The sequence below is a fragment of the Anolis sagrei genome, chromosome 2 (assembly GCF_037176765.1).
Source record: "Anolis sagrei isolate rAnoSag1 chromosome 2, rAnoSag1.mat, whole genome shotgun sequence".
In the NCBI taxonomy this organism is placed as follows: domain Eukaryota; kingdom Metazoa; phylum Chordata; class Lepidosauria; order Squamata; family Dactyloidae; genus Anolis; species Anolis sagrei.
The window spans coordinates 236,751,315-236,768,771 of record NC_090022.1 but is presented as its reverse complement, the minus strand read 5'-3'; the positions used below and the strand labels follow the sequence as shown (position 1 = coordinate 236,768,771).

Below are 17,457 nucleotides of genomic sequence, written 5' to 3'. Positions count from 1 at the left end.
GACCAGGCATCCTCAAACTGCTGTTTGGGCCTCAAACTCCCAGAAGCCCTAACGACCTTGTTCAATTGTCAGGCATTCTGGGAGTTGAAGGCCCAAACAGCTGGAGGGCTGCAGTTTTAGGATGCCTAGTGTGGACAGCTGATCAATCAGATCCAACTTGAACCAGCTCTCCACATTTTCAAAACTGCAGGATCGCTCTGGAGCTTAGCCATCATAGCTAAGAAGGAGGAAGGAGTGAGACAAGAGGAAGTGAGTAAAATTTACCTCTCAGAAAGGAAATGCACTCCTGAAAGAGATGCCATGTGGAAAAGGTGTCATCACTGAAGCTTTCTCACCAATCCTTGTTTCCACAACAAATCGATTTTTTTCAAAATCCAATTATCACAGGGACAGAAAGTGAGGGGAAATCTTCTGAACAGGGCACAGACAGCCAAACAAACACTGCAAGGATGTTAACCCTTCCCTGTGGCATTGAAAGCTTATATATATATAGAGAGAGAGGGAGGGAGGGAGGGAGGGAGGGAGCGCTGGAGTTACACTTAAAATGTACATGTTCCGACTTACAAACAAATTCAAATTAAGAAGAAACCTATAGAACCTATATTGTTCGTAACTTGTGGACTGCCTGTATACTTTCTTACTGACTTGATCTTTTTATCTTTTCTTTCAGGTTTACCAAAGGCTGCTGTTATCAGTCATTTGCAGACCCTTAAAGGAGCTGCTGGAATGTGGGCATTTGGTGTTACTCCTGATGATATCATATATATAACTCTTCCTCTTTATCACAGTGCAGCCTCTCTCCTTGGTATTGGTGGATGCATTAATCTGGGTAAGCCAGGCAATCTTTAATAACACTGAATTAGATTTTATATTGTGGAACTTCATTTTAAAAGTACAGAGCTTGGAAAGTTCCTATAGAAAGTAACTGATGTGTAATTTATTGAAGAAGTGTGTTATTGTTATGTATATAGTTAAACAGACCTGTTATAGCACTCATTCTCCTATTAATTTTCATTTCTTTGGCTGGGAGCCCATCTGCAAAAAAGGATGAAAATAGCCTAAATTGTGGTGGGAATGCCTTCAAAAATATCTCCAAAAAAGAAGAAAGCATAAAGAGTAAATTATAAGGGCAAATGGGAAGGTATAGCCAGTTGTCATGTTATTTTGCAAAAATATTACTGTGAAGTCCTTTGTTATTCTATAAAGTAATATTCCATAGATACTGTTTTCTCTTGCAATATAGTTTGCTTCTAGTCTTCATAGAGCAAGTGTAATAAGGGTGAAAAGTGATCCACTTAGAACTACTAAAAGGGAAAAAACAAACAAAAACAATTCTCATAGTACTGTATGATCCTGTAGGAAGGATGTCTTTACAAACAAAAGAAGATTAACCCTACAGGGATTAAACCCCACCTACATAGACAACTGTTACATTCTGCTGAGTGGAAGAGTAAGGTTTGCATGGCTTCAGCCTGGCTTTGTAGATGAAATCTGGCCATGCCAGAATAGGCCATGTTGCTTGAAGGAATATTTCACATTTAATAGTGTGGGTGGATGTGTGGTCAAGTTTTCATTTAAAGATGGGTGGCTTTGTGCAAAGTATATAGTTACAAACCACAGAGTGTCTTTATGATCATGGCAACTAGAATGGTGGCTGATCTGCTTTTTCGATACCTAGAGCATAGCAAGATCCATACTGTATCACACTAAAAATCTAAATTACACAGCATTCTATCCACATTATGGCCAATTACTTGATTCTGACCATTCTACTATGAATACAAAGGCACTCTAATATTTCTGTCCTTCAAAGTGGAGGTTATATATCACCATCATTATTAATGGTCATTGCTGACTATATCCTTGATGAAAATACAAATAATAATATGAATAAATATCAATACCTGGGATAGCCTAATTGTTAGTATATCCATCTTGACCCAGTTGGTGATGTTTGGTCCAGTTGTGGGCTACCAATGGTGTTTGTTTGTTTTGTTTTTTGTCATGTCAGGAGTGACTTGAGAAGCTGCAAGTCACTTCTGGTGTGAGAGAATTGGCCGTCTGCAAGGACGTTGCCCAGGGGACGCCCAGATGAATTGATGTTTTTATCATCCTTTTGGGAGGCTTCTCTCATGTCCCCGCATGAGGAGCTGGAGCTGATAGAGGGAGCTCATCCGCCTCTCCCCAGATTTGAATCTTCAGTCCTGCCGGCTCAGGGGTTTAACCCACTGCGCCACTGGGGGCTCCCTTACCAATGGTGTGGAAGCAACAGAGGGTTTTCTGACACTTGAAATGTATTATGTTATACACTTGTGTGGGCCAGACTCCTTGACAGAATGTACTCTTGTTCATAGAAGATTATGGCACAATTAAACTGGTAGACTTTAAGTCATGTACATCATTTTTAGCCAGATCCAGGTACAGTAGACATACACTTAAAATTATTGAGTCCAGCAATTTGATTTAACAGCTAGAATTAAGTAGGCATGTGTTCAGTTTATACTCCTGGTTGTTGTTGCTATGTGCCTTGAAGTCATTTTCAACCTATGTTGAAGCCAACATGCAGTGTTTTCTTGCAAGATTTGTTCAGAAGAGGTTTGCTTTCTCCTGAGGCCAAGAGAGTATGACTTGCCAAAGATCTCTCTGGCATTTTGGCCAAGTGGAGCCTGGGTTCCAGAGTCATAGTCCAATGCTTAAACCACTATGCCATGCTTGTTCTTACCTATGCTATATTCATTTCAGCAGTGTAATTTAGGAAAAAGAGGGTAGTAATTTTGTTGCTCCTGCTTTACACAAAAAGGAGTCAGCAATACCTGCTTATCTGCTTCATAGATCAGTGAATTCAGCTCTATTTTCTCTCTATCCCTGCTTCAATACATACGAGCATTCTTTTCTGTTTTTAATGCAATAAAGTAGTTTCCCTTCTGACAACAGTGTAGACACTGACATATGTTTAATACTGTCACTGAGACCAGCCTACGTGGCAAAAGCAGCATGACGGGAATTTATAGTACTAGATATAGAAATTTATCAGCTAACTCCAGATTTGTATACATTACTGATACCAGATGGAAATAGTATTTTCTGTTTGCTATAGTATTGAGGAATATAGTTCTGAAAATACTCTTTTTTTTTCTCGAAGGTGCAACATGTGTTTTAAGAAAGAAATTTTCTGCTAGTCAGTTCTGGAGTGACTGCAAAACATACAATGTTACAGTTATTCAGTATATTGGAGAACTATGTCGTTACCTTTGCAAACAGCCTGTGGTAAGTCCAGTCAAAATAACACCAGTGCTGACTTGCATTGTTTACTAAACTATGATTGCTACTAATTTCTGTAGTTTGATAAAACTATCTTTAATAATTAAAAAAGCAGTCCTATATGTTTTTGTTTTCCAGAGGAAAAAAGGGGTGGGGAGTCAGTCAGGTGCTGGGAAAAAGATTGTGTGACATTAGAGCAGAGGTGTCAACCTTGTGGCCCTCCAGGTGTTTCAGACTCCAACTCCCAAAAGCCCTAGCCAGATTGTACAATGACCAGGAATTCTGGGAGCTGAAGTCCAAAATATCTGGAGGGCTACAAGGTTAACTCCACTTCATTAGAGTATGCCAATCGAGATACTGCCACTTACTCTTCAAAAGCTTTTATTGTTGTATGCTTCCAAGAAAATTCCATCTTTTCCTGTAGTCAGTGGCACGGGAAAAGGGGGGTGCCACTTACCTATGTTGCTTTATAACTGCAGCAGCCACACACCTCCAGAGAGTTTATCGCCATTACTCAGCACCTTTGCCAAGGTCAGCAACTCACCCAAGGGACTTGGAGAGGAGAGGACTATTGTCTCTCCTTTCCCCCTCCCCTCACCATATTGTACAGGTCCCTTTACTGACCTTGCCAAAGGCATTGAGCAATGTCCAGGAGCTCTCTGGCGATTCATGGTCACTGCTGCGTTGACAAAAAAAGATCTGGGCAAGGTGACCATTTAGAGAGGTTGAACTTAGTTCAGCATCACCAGACAAGTCAGGATTAATCGAGGAAGTAAAAAAAATCAGACTACATAGCAGAACAATAGTATTGAAGCCCTAAAATGCCTAGTTTATTTGATTTTTGTTAGGATAGGAATACAATTATTGCCTCTTCATTACCTCTTAATTTGATATAATACCCTCAGGAAGTTGTGTTTTCAGGAACAACAATAATGATACATTGAGGGTCCAATATATCCTTGTAAATAGCCCTCCTTTTACACGAAGATCATGATTTCATACCATACAAACAGGCATTGGAGTCATGAAAATCTGTTTTAATTCCAAGATGTTATTTTCCACATATCTGAAAATACACAATTGAATATAGTGGGAGTTTAAAAATAATTCCTCACACATTTCAGTATTTTGTGATTATGTGATTCCATGCTAGTATTTTGAAAAAACAAAAAACAAAAACAGCACTCACATATAGGGATTACATATCTAGGAAGGTGCTGTTTTGCTCCTGCCTTGTTTATGTGGTTTCTCATAGACAGTCAATTGACTGATCTATGAACAGAAAGTTAAACTAAATATACCCTAAGTGTGATACAGAATGGTTCATCTTGCATTCTCATATTTTAGCAATTCTTGTATTGAGTTGGTGTGAGTTTTTTGGGCTGTATGGCCATGTTCCAGTAGCATTCTCTTCTGATGTTTCACCTGCATCTGTGGCTGGCATCTTCAGAGGTATGACCTCTGAAGTTGGCAGCCACAGGTGCAGGCAAAATGTCAGATGGGAATGTTACTGGATCATGGCCATATAGCCTGAAAAACTCACAGCAACTCAATACAAGAATTGCTAAAATATGAGAATGCAAGATGAACCATTCTGTATCACACTTAACAGAAAGTTAAACTAAATATACCCTAAGTGTGATACAGAATGGTTCATCTTGCATTCTCATATTTTAGCAATTCTTGTATTGAGTTGGTGTGAGTTTTTTGGGCTGTATGACCATGTTCCAGTAGCATTCTCTTCTGATGTTTCACCTGCATCTGTGGCTGGCATCTTCAGAGGTATGACCTCTGAAGTTGGCAGCCACAGGTGCAGGCAAAATGTCAGATGGGAATGTTACTGGATCATGGCCATACAGCCTGAAAAACTCACAGCAACCCAGTGATTCCAGCCATGAAAGGCTTTGATAACACAAATCTTATATTTTGGTAGTAGAAAACCCTGCCAACTTATTGGCTCCCAGTGTGTGTGGGAACCAATCCATTTATAATGTCTGGCATTACTAAATGTACCTAAATGTTCTAGAAATTCATCACTCTCATGATATTGCTGTCAATTAAGAATTATACTTCAGATAAATGGACACAAGTCCACAGAAACATGTGCCATAACAAACGGCCCTTATGATGCCACAAGACTCTTCCTTGTTAAATATTAACATAGTTACTCTTCTGATAGCCAGTTATTACGGCACATCCCCCCTCCCCAGCTCTATCAGCTGTCCGTCCATTCTGCCCATGCAAGATACATTCTGATGGTTTCTGGAAGAATGTGACACAATAAGGAAACACAGATCACGTTGTCTGACCAAGTCCTGGTTTAAAATAGCAGTGACACAATCACTCTTTCTTCTACGGAACAGCTTGAGCTAGCCACTCGCTGTTAAGGATGCTGCTTATTCTGCTCTGTCACTGATTCTGATACTAACTACAGCAAACTTCAAATTCTTCTTTTTTTGGTTTATAATGTTTTAGTTAGAACCTCTTCAGCAGTTAAAGTTGCTTGCAGAGTAAGCAGAGATACGTCCGAGGAAAGAGGAACAATAGAAGCAAACGGCCAAAGTTTCCAAAACAGTGCTGCACACTGCCAAAGGGAAATCAGCTTTAAAATGAAGCAGAATGGGAGTAAAATAATATGAAAAGAGAAAGTTAAAAAAAATGAAGATATAGCAGCTCTGTTAAACACCTCTTATCATTCCGGCACAATCTTGGAATCCTGCAGCAAATGTTAGATCTTTATAATATGTAAATATAAGGAAAACAATCTTACAATAACTTTATCTGTATGCTATCCTGGAATCTAATGATATGGGATGGTGAGACTTAAACATTTTAATAAAGAAATACTTTTCCTAAATTATAATGAGAGCTGTGTTAGGTCAGATCAAAAATGTATGTAGTCTAGCAATCTTTTCACACAGTGACCCTTTTTATATGTAAATCTTAACATTAATTCCCAGTATGGCCACTTGATCTTCTAAGCTACCGTAAGCATACTTATACCACACTATTCTTGAGTCATCATGTTATTTCCAAAAAGTAGTCTGATACCTTTGTGATATTTCCAAAAGATAGCCTTATGCCTACTGTTCTTCATTTGACAAATGATACCTGCTTTGCTTAATCCCCAAGCATTGATCCTTTGCTTTACTCCTTGCTTCTAAACACTTTCTGCCATGACACATGATTGAGAGCATCTCAAGATGACAAAAAGTATCTGGAAGTCCTGGATTTGGTTTTATAGGAAACAATTTTATTTTGGAGATTCACAGGTAAAAACTAATAATGTATGAAGCTGGATGTGACGAACTGTATGAATTTGATTACTCTGCCTGCGAAAAGCAGGATGCAGAGCGGTTCAGTTGGCATTTAATATAATGAATTAAAATTGTGCTTAATTTGGTCACTCTAGCTTTCTTAGAGAGCAGTTTTGATTTAAAAGTATATTATCCAAATTGTCGGAACGTTCCAGTAAAAAAAATGTTTTGCTTAATTCCTACTGTGTGTTTTCATAGTTCGGATTAAAGTAAATATACACCTCTGTCCACAAAATACAGTATTATTTGTTCCTGTGTTTATTCCAGTGTCTTTAACAGGAACATCACCAAATGTTGTATAAAAATATTTCTTTTCATAAATAAATTAAATACACACAAAAAAGCTGGATGTGACACATGGTTAGTTGGAGAAGGAAGGAGAAAGATAGAAGGAAAGAAGCCCAAGATATTTCAAGAAAGAGCTGAATGCAAAATAGAATCAAAATTAAAGAATTGGAAAGTCTCAGTACTTCCTGTGGCTTTTTACCCATCTGATGAAGGCATACCGAATTGGTTATGGTCAGTTTGCACCAGACCTGTAACATTAACTGCATATTGTTAACAGGCATGTAGCTGGGGGGGGGGGGGGCTTGAGCCCCCCACCCCCAAATTCTCATGGTGGTCCACGAGAAGGCCTTACTGGTATATTATTTAAACTGTTATGTTTATTCATATCATGATCTGATCACCATGCTCAATATATCCCATATGCATGGGGGTATTGGGGTAATGATACAAAATGTTTGCTAGGGTAGACCCTCTTTCACTCAGACTCACCCCCCTCCCCCAAATCAAACTCAACTCCCCCCCCGAAACAAAATCCTGGCTACGGGCCTGATTGTTAATTACTAGTAGACTGGAAACACTCCTTCAAAATCATTTAGATATTGGAGATATCTGCAAGAAACAAAGAATTCCTCATCTTCTGAGAATGAATAAATAGAATCAAAGTTTACCTATATATTAAATAGGCTCCCAACCAGTTTAATTTCTGAGGGTTTATAAATGAACCATTCAATTTGAAGTGGCTGTTTTGCTTTGCTCATTACTAAACAAAACCTGTAAGAAAAGTCTCTTTGTTTTTGCCTTTAGTCTGATGTTACCCAGATTTGCATTCGAATAATGGAAAACTCAGTGGCCTCAGTTAAGGACTAGTTGTATTCTTGCAGATGTGTTTGTTTAAATTTGCCAGTGATGAAGAATTGTTTTAAAAAGAAATGTTTAAATCTATTTTAACTGATCATCCAGAGGTGATTAAGCAACGAGAAAAATATATAATTTGAAATATGTAAACAAGAAAACAAGGGAAGCTCATTTGCAATCATTTTTAAAGTGGCCCAGATTCAGTTAGTTGTGTTTTGTACACATCTCAACTCAGAATGCTCAGTGGAGCATACTGATAACGAGCATTCATGTGCAGATTACAACCTAAGTCTTTCCAAATCTTCTTTGAATCTGTCTACTTATACTGTTTGAAAAGTGAAAATATTGTGATAGAAGTGTATTTGTCCTGTTGTAAATACAGATTGCTTTTGCCCTGCTTTCCTCTCTAATCAAAGTAGTTTTTCAGGTTTTTGAATAGTATAAATACAACAACCCTGTAAAATATATTTAATGAAGATGAAAGCTGAACTAGGATACCCAGCACTGGCTATGGTGTTTCACAGTGCTGCTCTTAGCAGAGTAAAAGCTATTACAGGGTTATATCAAATCAAAGAAGTAGATTTGTTCCTGGGCATGACTTCTTTAATGGATAATTTGGTATCGGAGGCAGAAACAACATGAAAAGAATAGGGATAGGTGTTTACACCACAAAAAGATGGGTAGCTCAAGATTTTTCAACAAACATATTTAAAACTAACAAATTATGTGTGTGAAGTGCAACAGCTAGAGCTGGCAATCATTGCACAAATAAATGGAAACATTTTTACAGGCCACTAGAATGCACCCAGGGATGATTTTTTTATTTCACCAACCTGTACCTTTCTTTGATTTCCATGCTTTTATCACGTGTTGGAGGGTAGCTGGAGAGGCAGGTTTAACTTTTCCACCTATTATTTTGCTGTTCATGCTCAGTAAGCAATTCTGGAGGCAGATACTGTTTACCTTGCTTATTGTAGATAGGCGCAAGGAGCATAGATAGGATCTGCCAATACAGAACCTGCTTCTTCCTAGCTCTGTTTTTATTTAATTGTTTACCACTGACAAGCTCCTGCAACCTGAACCCATAGTTATTTAACTTTAGACTGCCTTCATCATTTTCGTAATGACATGGCTACTTTAGAAAACGTCCAGCTATAGAGAAGACGAGGAAGAAAATGGGGGGCTAGTTGGGTGTAAAAACATTTGGTAAAAAGGAACTTCTTTGTCAGAGGCGTTGTTGATTGAGGTATGCTTGGATTAGGTTTCCATTATGCAAATTATTGAGTCCACTCTTGAAGTATCTTTTTATTTTCAAAAAAATCTTGCAGAAAGAAGGGGAGAGAAATCATAAAGTGCGCATAGCAGTTGGAAACGGAGTAAGAACAGATGTCTGGAAGGAATTTTTACACCGGTTTGGTAACATCAAGATGTGTGAATTTTATGGTGCAACTGAAGGAAATATTTGCTTCATGAATCACACGGGCAAAGTTGGATCTGTGGGCCGAACAAATTTCTTTTATAAGGTGACTATTTACATAAACATCATGTGTGGAAGAAATGTATGATTAACTTTTTATGTGCACTACTCTACAACCTGAACACTCTGGGTGATTCATAAATAAGGAAAAAAAACAGAGGCAAAGTACTTTATGTAAAATCTAAAACCAGTAGAAAAACCAAGATTGGTGGCAGCTGTGATTTACATTTTACATTTACATTTTCACATTTTGTTGTTACAGCCTGGAACTGAAAAAGGATTCAATTGACATAGTTACCACTTATGTATACAAACTATTATGAAGATGCAAAATGCTTTTACTATAGCATGAAAACTAAACAAATAACACTCTTGTTGGTTGCATAGTTACTTTACATCACCCTGAGTCAAGAACTGGTATAAGCAATTTGGCAACAACAATAGTTGTGAAACTTCTTCGCTAGTTCTCTCAGCATTGTGTACCTGGATGCTGCCATTTTTACCATTCTGCTAAGCAAAATTGTGCCAGCTCTGGTTGGATGCTGAACAATATCTTTTCATTGCCATAGATTCTCAATTGCACTTGGGTCAGGATTTTGACTGGGAATTGATGAGACATTTATGGTCATGTTTTAAAACAACCACTACTTCATTATTCCATTGGCTGTGTGCCTAGAGTCACTGCCCTTCTGGAAGGTAAACTTCCACTCCAGTCTGAGGTTCCTTGCATTGTGAACTCCTCTGTATTTGGCTCCATTCAGGTTGCCCTAAATGTCAGCCAATTTTCCAGGGTGCATCTACATAGTAGGATTAATGCAGTTCGACACCACTTTATCTACCATGGCTCAATGCTGTGAAATTCTGGAATTAGTAGTTTGGTAAGACACCACCATTTTTGGTAAAGAAGGTAAAGACTTCATAAAACTACACCCCAGTGATTCCATAGCCTTGAGCAGTTAAAGTGGTATCAAACTGAATTAATTCTACAATGTAGATGAAGGCTTATCTCTGCTGAGGAACAGTATCACTGCAAACTCATAGTGTCACCGCCATGCTTCACTGTGGGGAACGGCATGTTCAAGGTAATGAGTCTTTTGTTCTTTGTGCTACACATTGAGTTTTGCAATTCTTAGACCTGTTTGCAACTGTTTGCTTTGTTTCCCATTGGAAGTTTTTGGGAACTCCACAGTGACTTTGGACTTTATTCAAATCAGACTTTCATAAAATGCATCTTACAGAATGTGTGAGTGATGGTTGTCCCATGGACAGTTTCTCTCACATCAGGTATGGGTTTTTCCAACGTTTTAAGAATGACCAGTAGTCTCTTGGTTGCTACTCCAAATAATGCCTTCCTTTCCCACTCTTTGATTTTGGAGATGGTCTTCTCTAGGCAGAGCCACATTTGTGCCATGTTCTTTCCATTTTGCAATGGTGGGTTTAACCCACCCTTATTGATGTCTTTGCTCAGCTCTTATTTAGGCATTTCCTTAGTCTTAATGGTGTTATTTTAAATATGCTCTCCATTAAACCCAGGGCCTTTCAAACAGAAGTATATTTAATGTGAGATTATGTGACACTAGAACTGAATATAGTTGGAGCCCATTCAGTGACAGAGAGAGTAGGTTTTACCAGAGCTTATGTATATCATAACAAAGTGAAGAACACTTATGTGACCAGCAAGAGCCAATTTGTTTTCATTTACTTAATTGTTGTCTCACAGTAAAAAAAAAATATTTCATACATTCACAATATTGCACATCTTGTATACAACAAGTGGCGGCCAATGTCAATGAAATCAAATTGCATGTCGCAATAAAATATGGGAAAGTCAATGGGTGTGTGAGTGAATATTTCTGTGTGTTGATTTATGCAGTGTTTTTAACTATGAAGGTGACCTAAATATTTGCTTCCTTTCTGCCTCACTTGACCAACCGCAAGTCATATGCAATTTTTGTTTTTAGATCAAATGACATAACCTCATTTCATAACTTTGCTGTTCCCATAGAAAATTGAAACCTTGCTTGTGTGTGTGTGTGTGTTGACTTCTTGTACTTCATTGACCTTGTTGTCATTGAGCTATAGAAGGACGACTCCCTACAGCAGCATAGACACTATGAGCTGGGATACATACAGAAAAGTCTATAGAGAGATCCCTTTGTGTGGAAGCCAGAATACTGAATACAGTCAGTGCATTAGCTATTAGCCTAGCAACCCAGTAAACAAGCCTAATTGATGACAGCTCATTGTGAAACCCTTTCAATTGCAGCTTACACAACCAATTTGTTTTTATGTTTTAATGACTAAAAGGGTGATGTTGTGGTCTTATTCTACTGGCAGCTGGTATGTGAAGGCTGATGCTGATGTTATGTAGTCTAATTTTGTACACTCTCAACAGCAAGATAAAAAAATTGCAAAACAAGAAACTAATGTAGTAATAATACTAGTGGCTTTGACAGCAGTAGCAAACCCAACACCATTCATGAATTAGAATATTTGCATATGATGTCCCATGTTATGTGTGTACTGTGCCTTCAGGTCAGAGGTGGTTTTGCCAGTTCCTTTCTCTGAAATAAAGTGTACAGTATCTTAGCCATGCATGAAAAGCAATCAGTATGCATGTACTAATAACTAAAGAACTCAAATAATATCATGCAGTAAACATTAGCTAACCACTGTATCATAAAAAAATTCAGGCATGACAAGTATTATCTGTTCAAATGTTATTATTAGACAAGTATTATCTGTTCAAATATGTTATTATTTTTCTTTCTCAATAAAAAAATCAAAAATAATAAAAAATTCAGGCATGATGGAATGACTGATTCTTATGACAAGAGGTCATAGGGTTCACTGAGAGGAGTGCTATAGATCCGCTAGCAGTTCCGACAGAGAATTCCTATTGCAGGAGAGATTGACAGCAGCTGCTTGTAAATAGTCTAGCAGCTAGATAACAAATTCTAGGCTGAAATTGAGAAGGAAATAATGCCATTTTAGTCACAAGAACAGGTTAAATCCCATAGCCTCATGAACTCGAGACTTAAATAGAGATCAAATAAATAGTTTGATTTCTACTACACATGAAGTTTACACAGAGGCATATCTAATATACTTGCAATGGCTTTATGTGATGGGAGAAGATATTTTGTAAAGAAGACCTAGATTCCTATGGATACTTCTATCATAGTATTCTGAAAGGCACAGATACCCTGAGAGGCAAATCACAGCAACTTTATGTATGTGATTGAAATGTCACATCTGGACTTCAAGAAATCTTCTCATCACACATGGAGAGATGCCCCTAGGAGATCATTATGTTGAGTCTCAAATTAGCCCAAGTACACTTGGTTACTATTTTAAAAGGCAGTTATTTTTAAATGTTTTCAATTCTGTACACCCCATATCAATGTTTCCCCCTTGAGTCTGCTTTCAGCTGATGTACTTCTTTAGTTGGGATTCGTCCACTGGGTTAGACAGATTTTGATCGCTGCTTCCATGTAGTAATGCAGTTAGTTGTGAACAGTTTTCCCTAGTTCTGGTCAATGTTGACTTCTTCTTGATCAACAATACTATTATGTGAAGTGTTTAGTGCTTGCTAACAAAACTGTTATTGGAATTGCAATTCAAAATATCTAAATGGCATCAATTTTTTGATTGCTGAAAATTCAGCTAGGGAACATGATCAGACTCATCATAGTAAAGAATTGTTGGGTGACACTGTGCTGTTGCATGCTGGGCCTGAAATAATGTCTGTTTACAGGACGTGCCTTCTGTATTCCCAACAGGACGCCGGGGTGCCTCAGCTGAAGGGCCCCTTAGATTTCCCAACACAAAGTTCTATTGAGGCTCAAAATAAGTTCAACAAAGTTCTTTATTTGGGCTTAAATCTTCAAACAAATGAATTAAATGCTTTATAACCTTGAAAACGAGTAGCTTCCTCAATCTGCTATCAAGGGCAGGCAACTGGTGGTAAACTGTTCCTTTCTTCCTTAGGGAAATCTTCTGACCCCTCCCTGGGCAATCTTTCTTTACCTTGCTGGCGTGAGGCCCCTACTCACAGCTCCAAACTACTTTATGGATAGCCCGAGTGGTCCCTTACTGGACAAGATTTGTTGTAGATCTGCTGAGCCGAAAGGTGTCCTTTAGTTTTACTCCACGAAGGCTGTAGGAACTGTTCTGTTGCCCCAGCAAAGGCTGGCTGTATTCCCCCAGCAAAAGCTGTGGAACTATTCCTTTACTCCCCCAGCAGAGCTGTGAGTAGTGAAGCCTTTGTGCAGGTGGGATAGAGAAACCTATATGTCCTGCTGTTAGGCTTCAAACAGTGAGACTGAACAAAGATCCTCCTTTGCCTCCAAAACCCTGGGGAAAGGGGCGGGTCTAAATACTCTAACGATGATTGCCAAGTTGCTGGCCCTATGGCTGCAACCTGGGAAAGCCACCTGATTGCAAAATGCATGGCTTAAATAAATTCATACAAACTAGCAGTGCAAGAAAAAGAAATTCAAATCTCCTGGCACTACCATGCCAGCACACACATATTTGTAGGGAATGGAACACGGAATGGGAACATGATCAGACTCACCATAGTATAGCATTGTTGGGGTGACATGATTATTTGTAGGAAATGTGACACAGGAGCTTTGGACTTCCAACTCCCAAGTCCTAGACAGCATAGCAGGTGATAAGTGTTATCGGAGTTCCAAAAGACCTGGAGGGCCAGAGTTTGCCATCTGGATTGACTTGCTAGACCAGTAGGAAGTCTGCAGTAATATAAAAAAATGTTTTTTGACGTTTCATATAGTATGTAACCTGAAAGGTTTGTGATAGTGTTCTTTCCATGCTTTCATGCTTCAAAACTAAAAGCTGGTTTTAATTCTATGTTTGTTCTTGGTTCAGATTTAAGATATTTTAAATTTAGTTTAACTATTTAAAAGTGATATATTTTAAATGCCACAATATTTGACTTGCATTTACCAAGGAGAGAGCATGATTTTTCAGAGGGATGTTTTAGAAATTGGATGTTTTTGTGATACTTGAAAGACATTGAAAAGATGTTGGTCCAACAAAACGTTCTTTATTGTTTTGTGTGTCACAAGAGAACTGAAAAGGGGTTACTGATTGAATCTGAACATGCTTAACATTTGGCAACCTTGAGTTCTTGAAATCCTATACCTCTTTGGAGCATAATTGCTCTTCCAGCTTCCTTTTTGGCTCTCTTCCCAGTTAATGGGGGTTCTTTTATATAGTAATTGACAAGTTTTGGAAATCTAAATGACACAAGTAATTACAGAGGTTGAGAGTCATGTTCTGATAACATAACAAATATTGCTAAAAAAAATGAAATCTGAAAAAAAATGAAATCTGAAAAAGTCTGTATATTGTGGACAAACATTCCAACCAGTTCAATTCAGTACATTTGAATTTGTTGCCTTCTGGTCTTTTTTTTTTTAATGGAAATAGGTGTAATTATTAAACTGCATTTCAGCAGTGAAATTGATGCTTGGAAATCAAAGAATACAAAGATTAGAAAGCAAAAGATTTATATATCTTCTACTTTTTTGTAACTTTTGAAAATTAATAAATTATGATAGAATTACTATTGTGACTTTTTCTTAATTCCTCTTCCATTACCTTATTCATCAGCCCAGGCATCTGCCCAAAGAAGTGGGCAGCAATAAATCAAAATGATCAAGCCTGTAATCCTTCCTTAATAAGGATTGGCACTTTATTGTTCATACATTGCTACATATCATATGTGCTGATACTAGTTCTGTATCCCTTATCCAAATTTTCTGGGACCATTTTGGGATTTCAGATTTTTGAATACCTATATTTGCATATGTGTAAGTAGTGTTATATCTTGAAGATGGAACCCAAGACTAAACACAACATTAATTTATATTTCATTGAACCATCAAAATGTGTCACTACCTCAGCCACTTGTGGATGGTTTTGAGATTTTTTTGTATGTTGGGAATTCAGATAAAGAATGTTAAACATGTATGTTTATACTGTTAGTTTTGGTAAGTGATTCCTTTAAGTAAGAAGAGCAGTTTGAGATTTTGGGTGTGTGGGCAAACTGGATATTTGTCATTACTATACATTTCAAAGACAGTCACTGGCACATTTAGCATCTAATAACGTGTGTGTGTATATATATATATACTAGCTGTGCCCTGCCACGCGTTGCTGTGGCCTATAGTAAAACTTATCAAAGTTGAGGTAGATATCTGGACTGTTATGAAAGAGAGGTCCCTACCTATTCCTTCCCCCTTTTCCTCCCCCTTTCTCTCCTTTCTTCCTTCTCTACCTCTTTCTTTCTTTCCTTCTTTCACTACTTGGTTTCATCCTTCTCTCTTTCCTTCATTCCCTCCCCCTTTCTTCCTTTGCCTTTCTTCCCTCCCTGTTTGCTTCCTTCTTTCACTTTTTATTTCCTTTTATTTCGCCACCATCATAACAATAACAATTTTTTAAGTTTTGTTTTGCCGTTTTGTGAGTGTGTTGTTGTGTTGTTTTTCATTTTGAGTAGATATGTTTGTACCTTGTGGGTTGTGTTATGGGCATGGGAATTTTGGTTAAGTTTCGTTGGGGGATTTTTGAGTTTTGTTGTTTTGCCGTTTTGTGAGTGTGTTGTTGTGTTGTTTTTCATTTTGAGTAGATATGTTTGTACCTTGTGGGTTGTGTTATGGGCATGGGAATTTTGGTTAAGTTTCGTTGGGGGGGTTGAGTTTTGTTGTTTTGCCGTTTTGTGAGTGTGTTGTTGTGTTGTTTTTCATTTTGAGTAGATATGTTTGTACTTTGTGGGTTGTGTTATGGGCATGGGAATTTTGGTTAAGTTTCGTTGGGGGGTTTTTGAGTTTTGTTTCCTCATTGGATGCCCCTAACAAATTTATATATATATATATATATATATATATATATATATATATATAATGTATGAATCTAATTTCTTCTAATAAGCTTGGAGGTAATAAAATATGAACAATAGTCAGTTTCTTGATGTGAGTCATTTCTCCTATTCCTTTCATTTTTATATTACTTTAACGTTTAACAGTCTGATATTTAAGAAGATTTGGTCAGCAGCTCAATTTTGGTAAACATGCTCAAATTCTCAGCAGCTACTAATGTCCAAAGTTTTAATTATATTTTCTTTAGAAACAGTATTATTTAAAATAGATTTGATAAATCTGCTTCTGTAAAAGTTTACTTCTAAATGAGTATTCAATGAAAAGGTCATTTAATGTACATTACTTAGTATTTCCACCAGATGTCACTGTTATATTATACTGACTGGGGTTTGTTTTTTTCTCTGTCTTTTAAGCTCTTTTTCCCTTTTGATTTGATTAAGTATGATTTTCAAAAAGAGGAGCCAATCAGAAATAAAAATGGGTGGTGTGAAAGAGTTAAGAAAGGTAAGAACTCTATTAGAATTTGATCTTCATTTTGCTTGTAGTATGGAAGTATGTCAGATGCCTGATTGAAATGAAAACACGTGAAAATACATTAACAGCTCAGTTCGTTTTTGTTGTTTCATAAACACAAACTGAATAAATAAACAGAGCAAAAAAAGTAAATAATTTTAGTATATTGTAGAGTTGAAATGTGGAAATAAAGTGTTTATCCTGCTGTTGCAATGTAAACAAAAACTTAATCTTTCTAGGTGTTCCAAAGTAACTTATTTCAGAGCAAATAAACTTTCTGGATGTTAGTTTTAATTGTGAAATCATTCCCCTGATTGTGTCTACCATCAGGGAAAGAGAACTTGTGGATATGGAAAGCCAACTATGTCATTTTGTAGTTTCTCAGATTTTTGTACAAGTCTTAACCCTATTCTGAAAGACTGAAATCCTCCTCCTAAGGATTACTTACTGTCAGTGAACGTTACCATAAAATATGCTCATATTTTATTCCCAAAGTTTGGGCTCAGTAACATCAGTGGAAGGTGTGCTTTAGGAACTCCACTGAAATCGACCAGTACTTCTCAGGCTTTCTATTATGGGGGACCACAACAATACATTTCCCCGATGTCCCAGAGACTCGTACTATATTGGTGCCCATTGGCTGCAACTGATGATTACTTTTCTGGAAATCAGCTGGAATAGGCAGGCTATAGCTCGTGGGTCAGCACCACTTAGAGCATCTCAGATACATTTTGAGTATTTGAATATCTAGCTAAAACAGTGGTTCTCAACCTAGGGTCCCCAGATGGTTTTGGCCTACAAATCCCAGAAATCGCAGCCAGTTTACCAGCTGTTAGGATTT

At 37.6% G+C, this 17,457-nt stretch overlaps 1 protein-coding gene across 1 annotated transcript in view; it reads left to right on the top strand.

Moving 5' to 3' along the window:
• SLC27A6 (solute carrier family 27 member 6) overlaps window positions 1-17,457 on the top strand; it is a 41,009-nt gene that overhangs the window by 10,126 nt on the left and 13,426 nt on the right. The window contains exons 3-6 of the mRNA XM_060762000.2: window positions 671-829; window positions 3,143-3,267; window positions 9,050-9,244; window positions 16,517-16,607. Coding sequence (XP_060617983.2) covers window positions 671-829; window positions 3,143-3,267; window positions 9,050-9,244; window positions 16,517-16,607 — 570 coding nt within the window. The remainder of the gene's footprint in view (window positions 1-670; window positions 830-3,142; window positions 3,268-9,049; window positions 9,245-16,516; window positions 16,608-17,457) is intronic.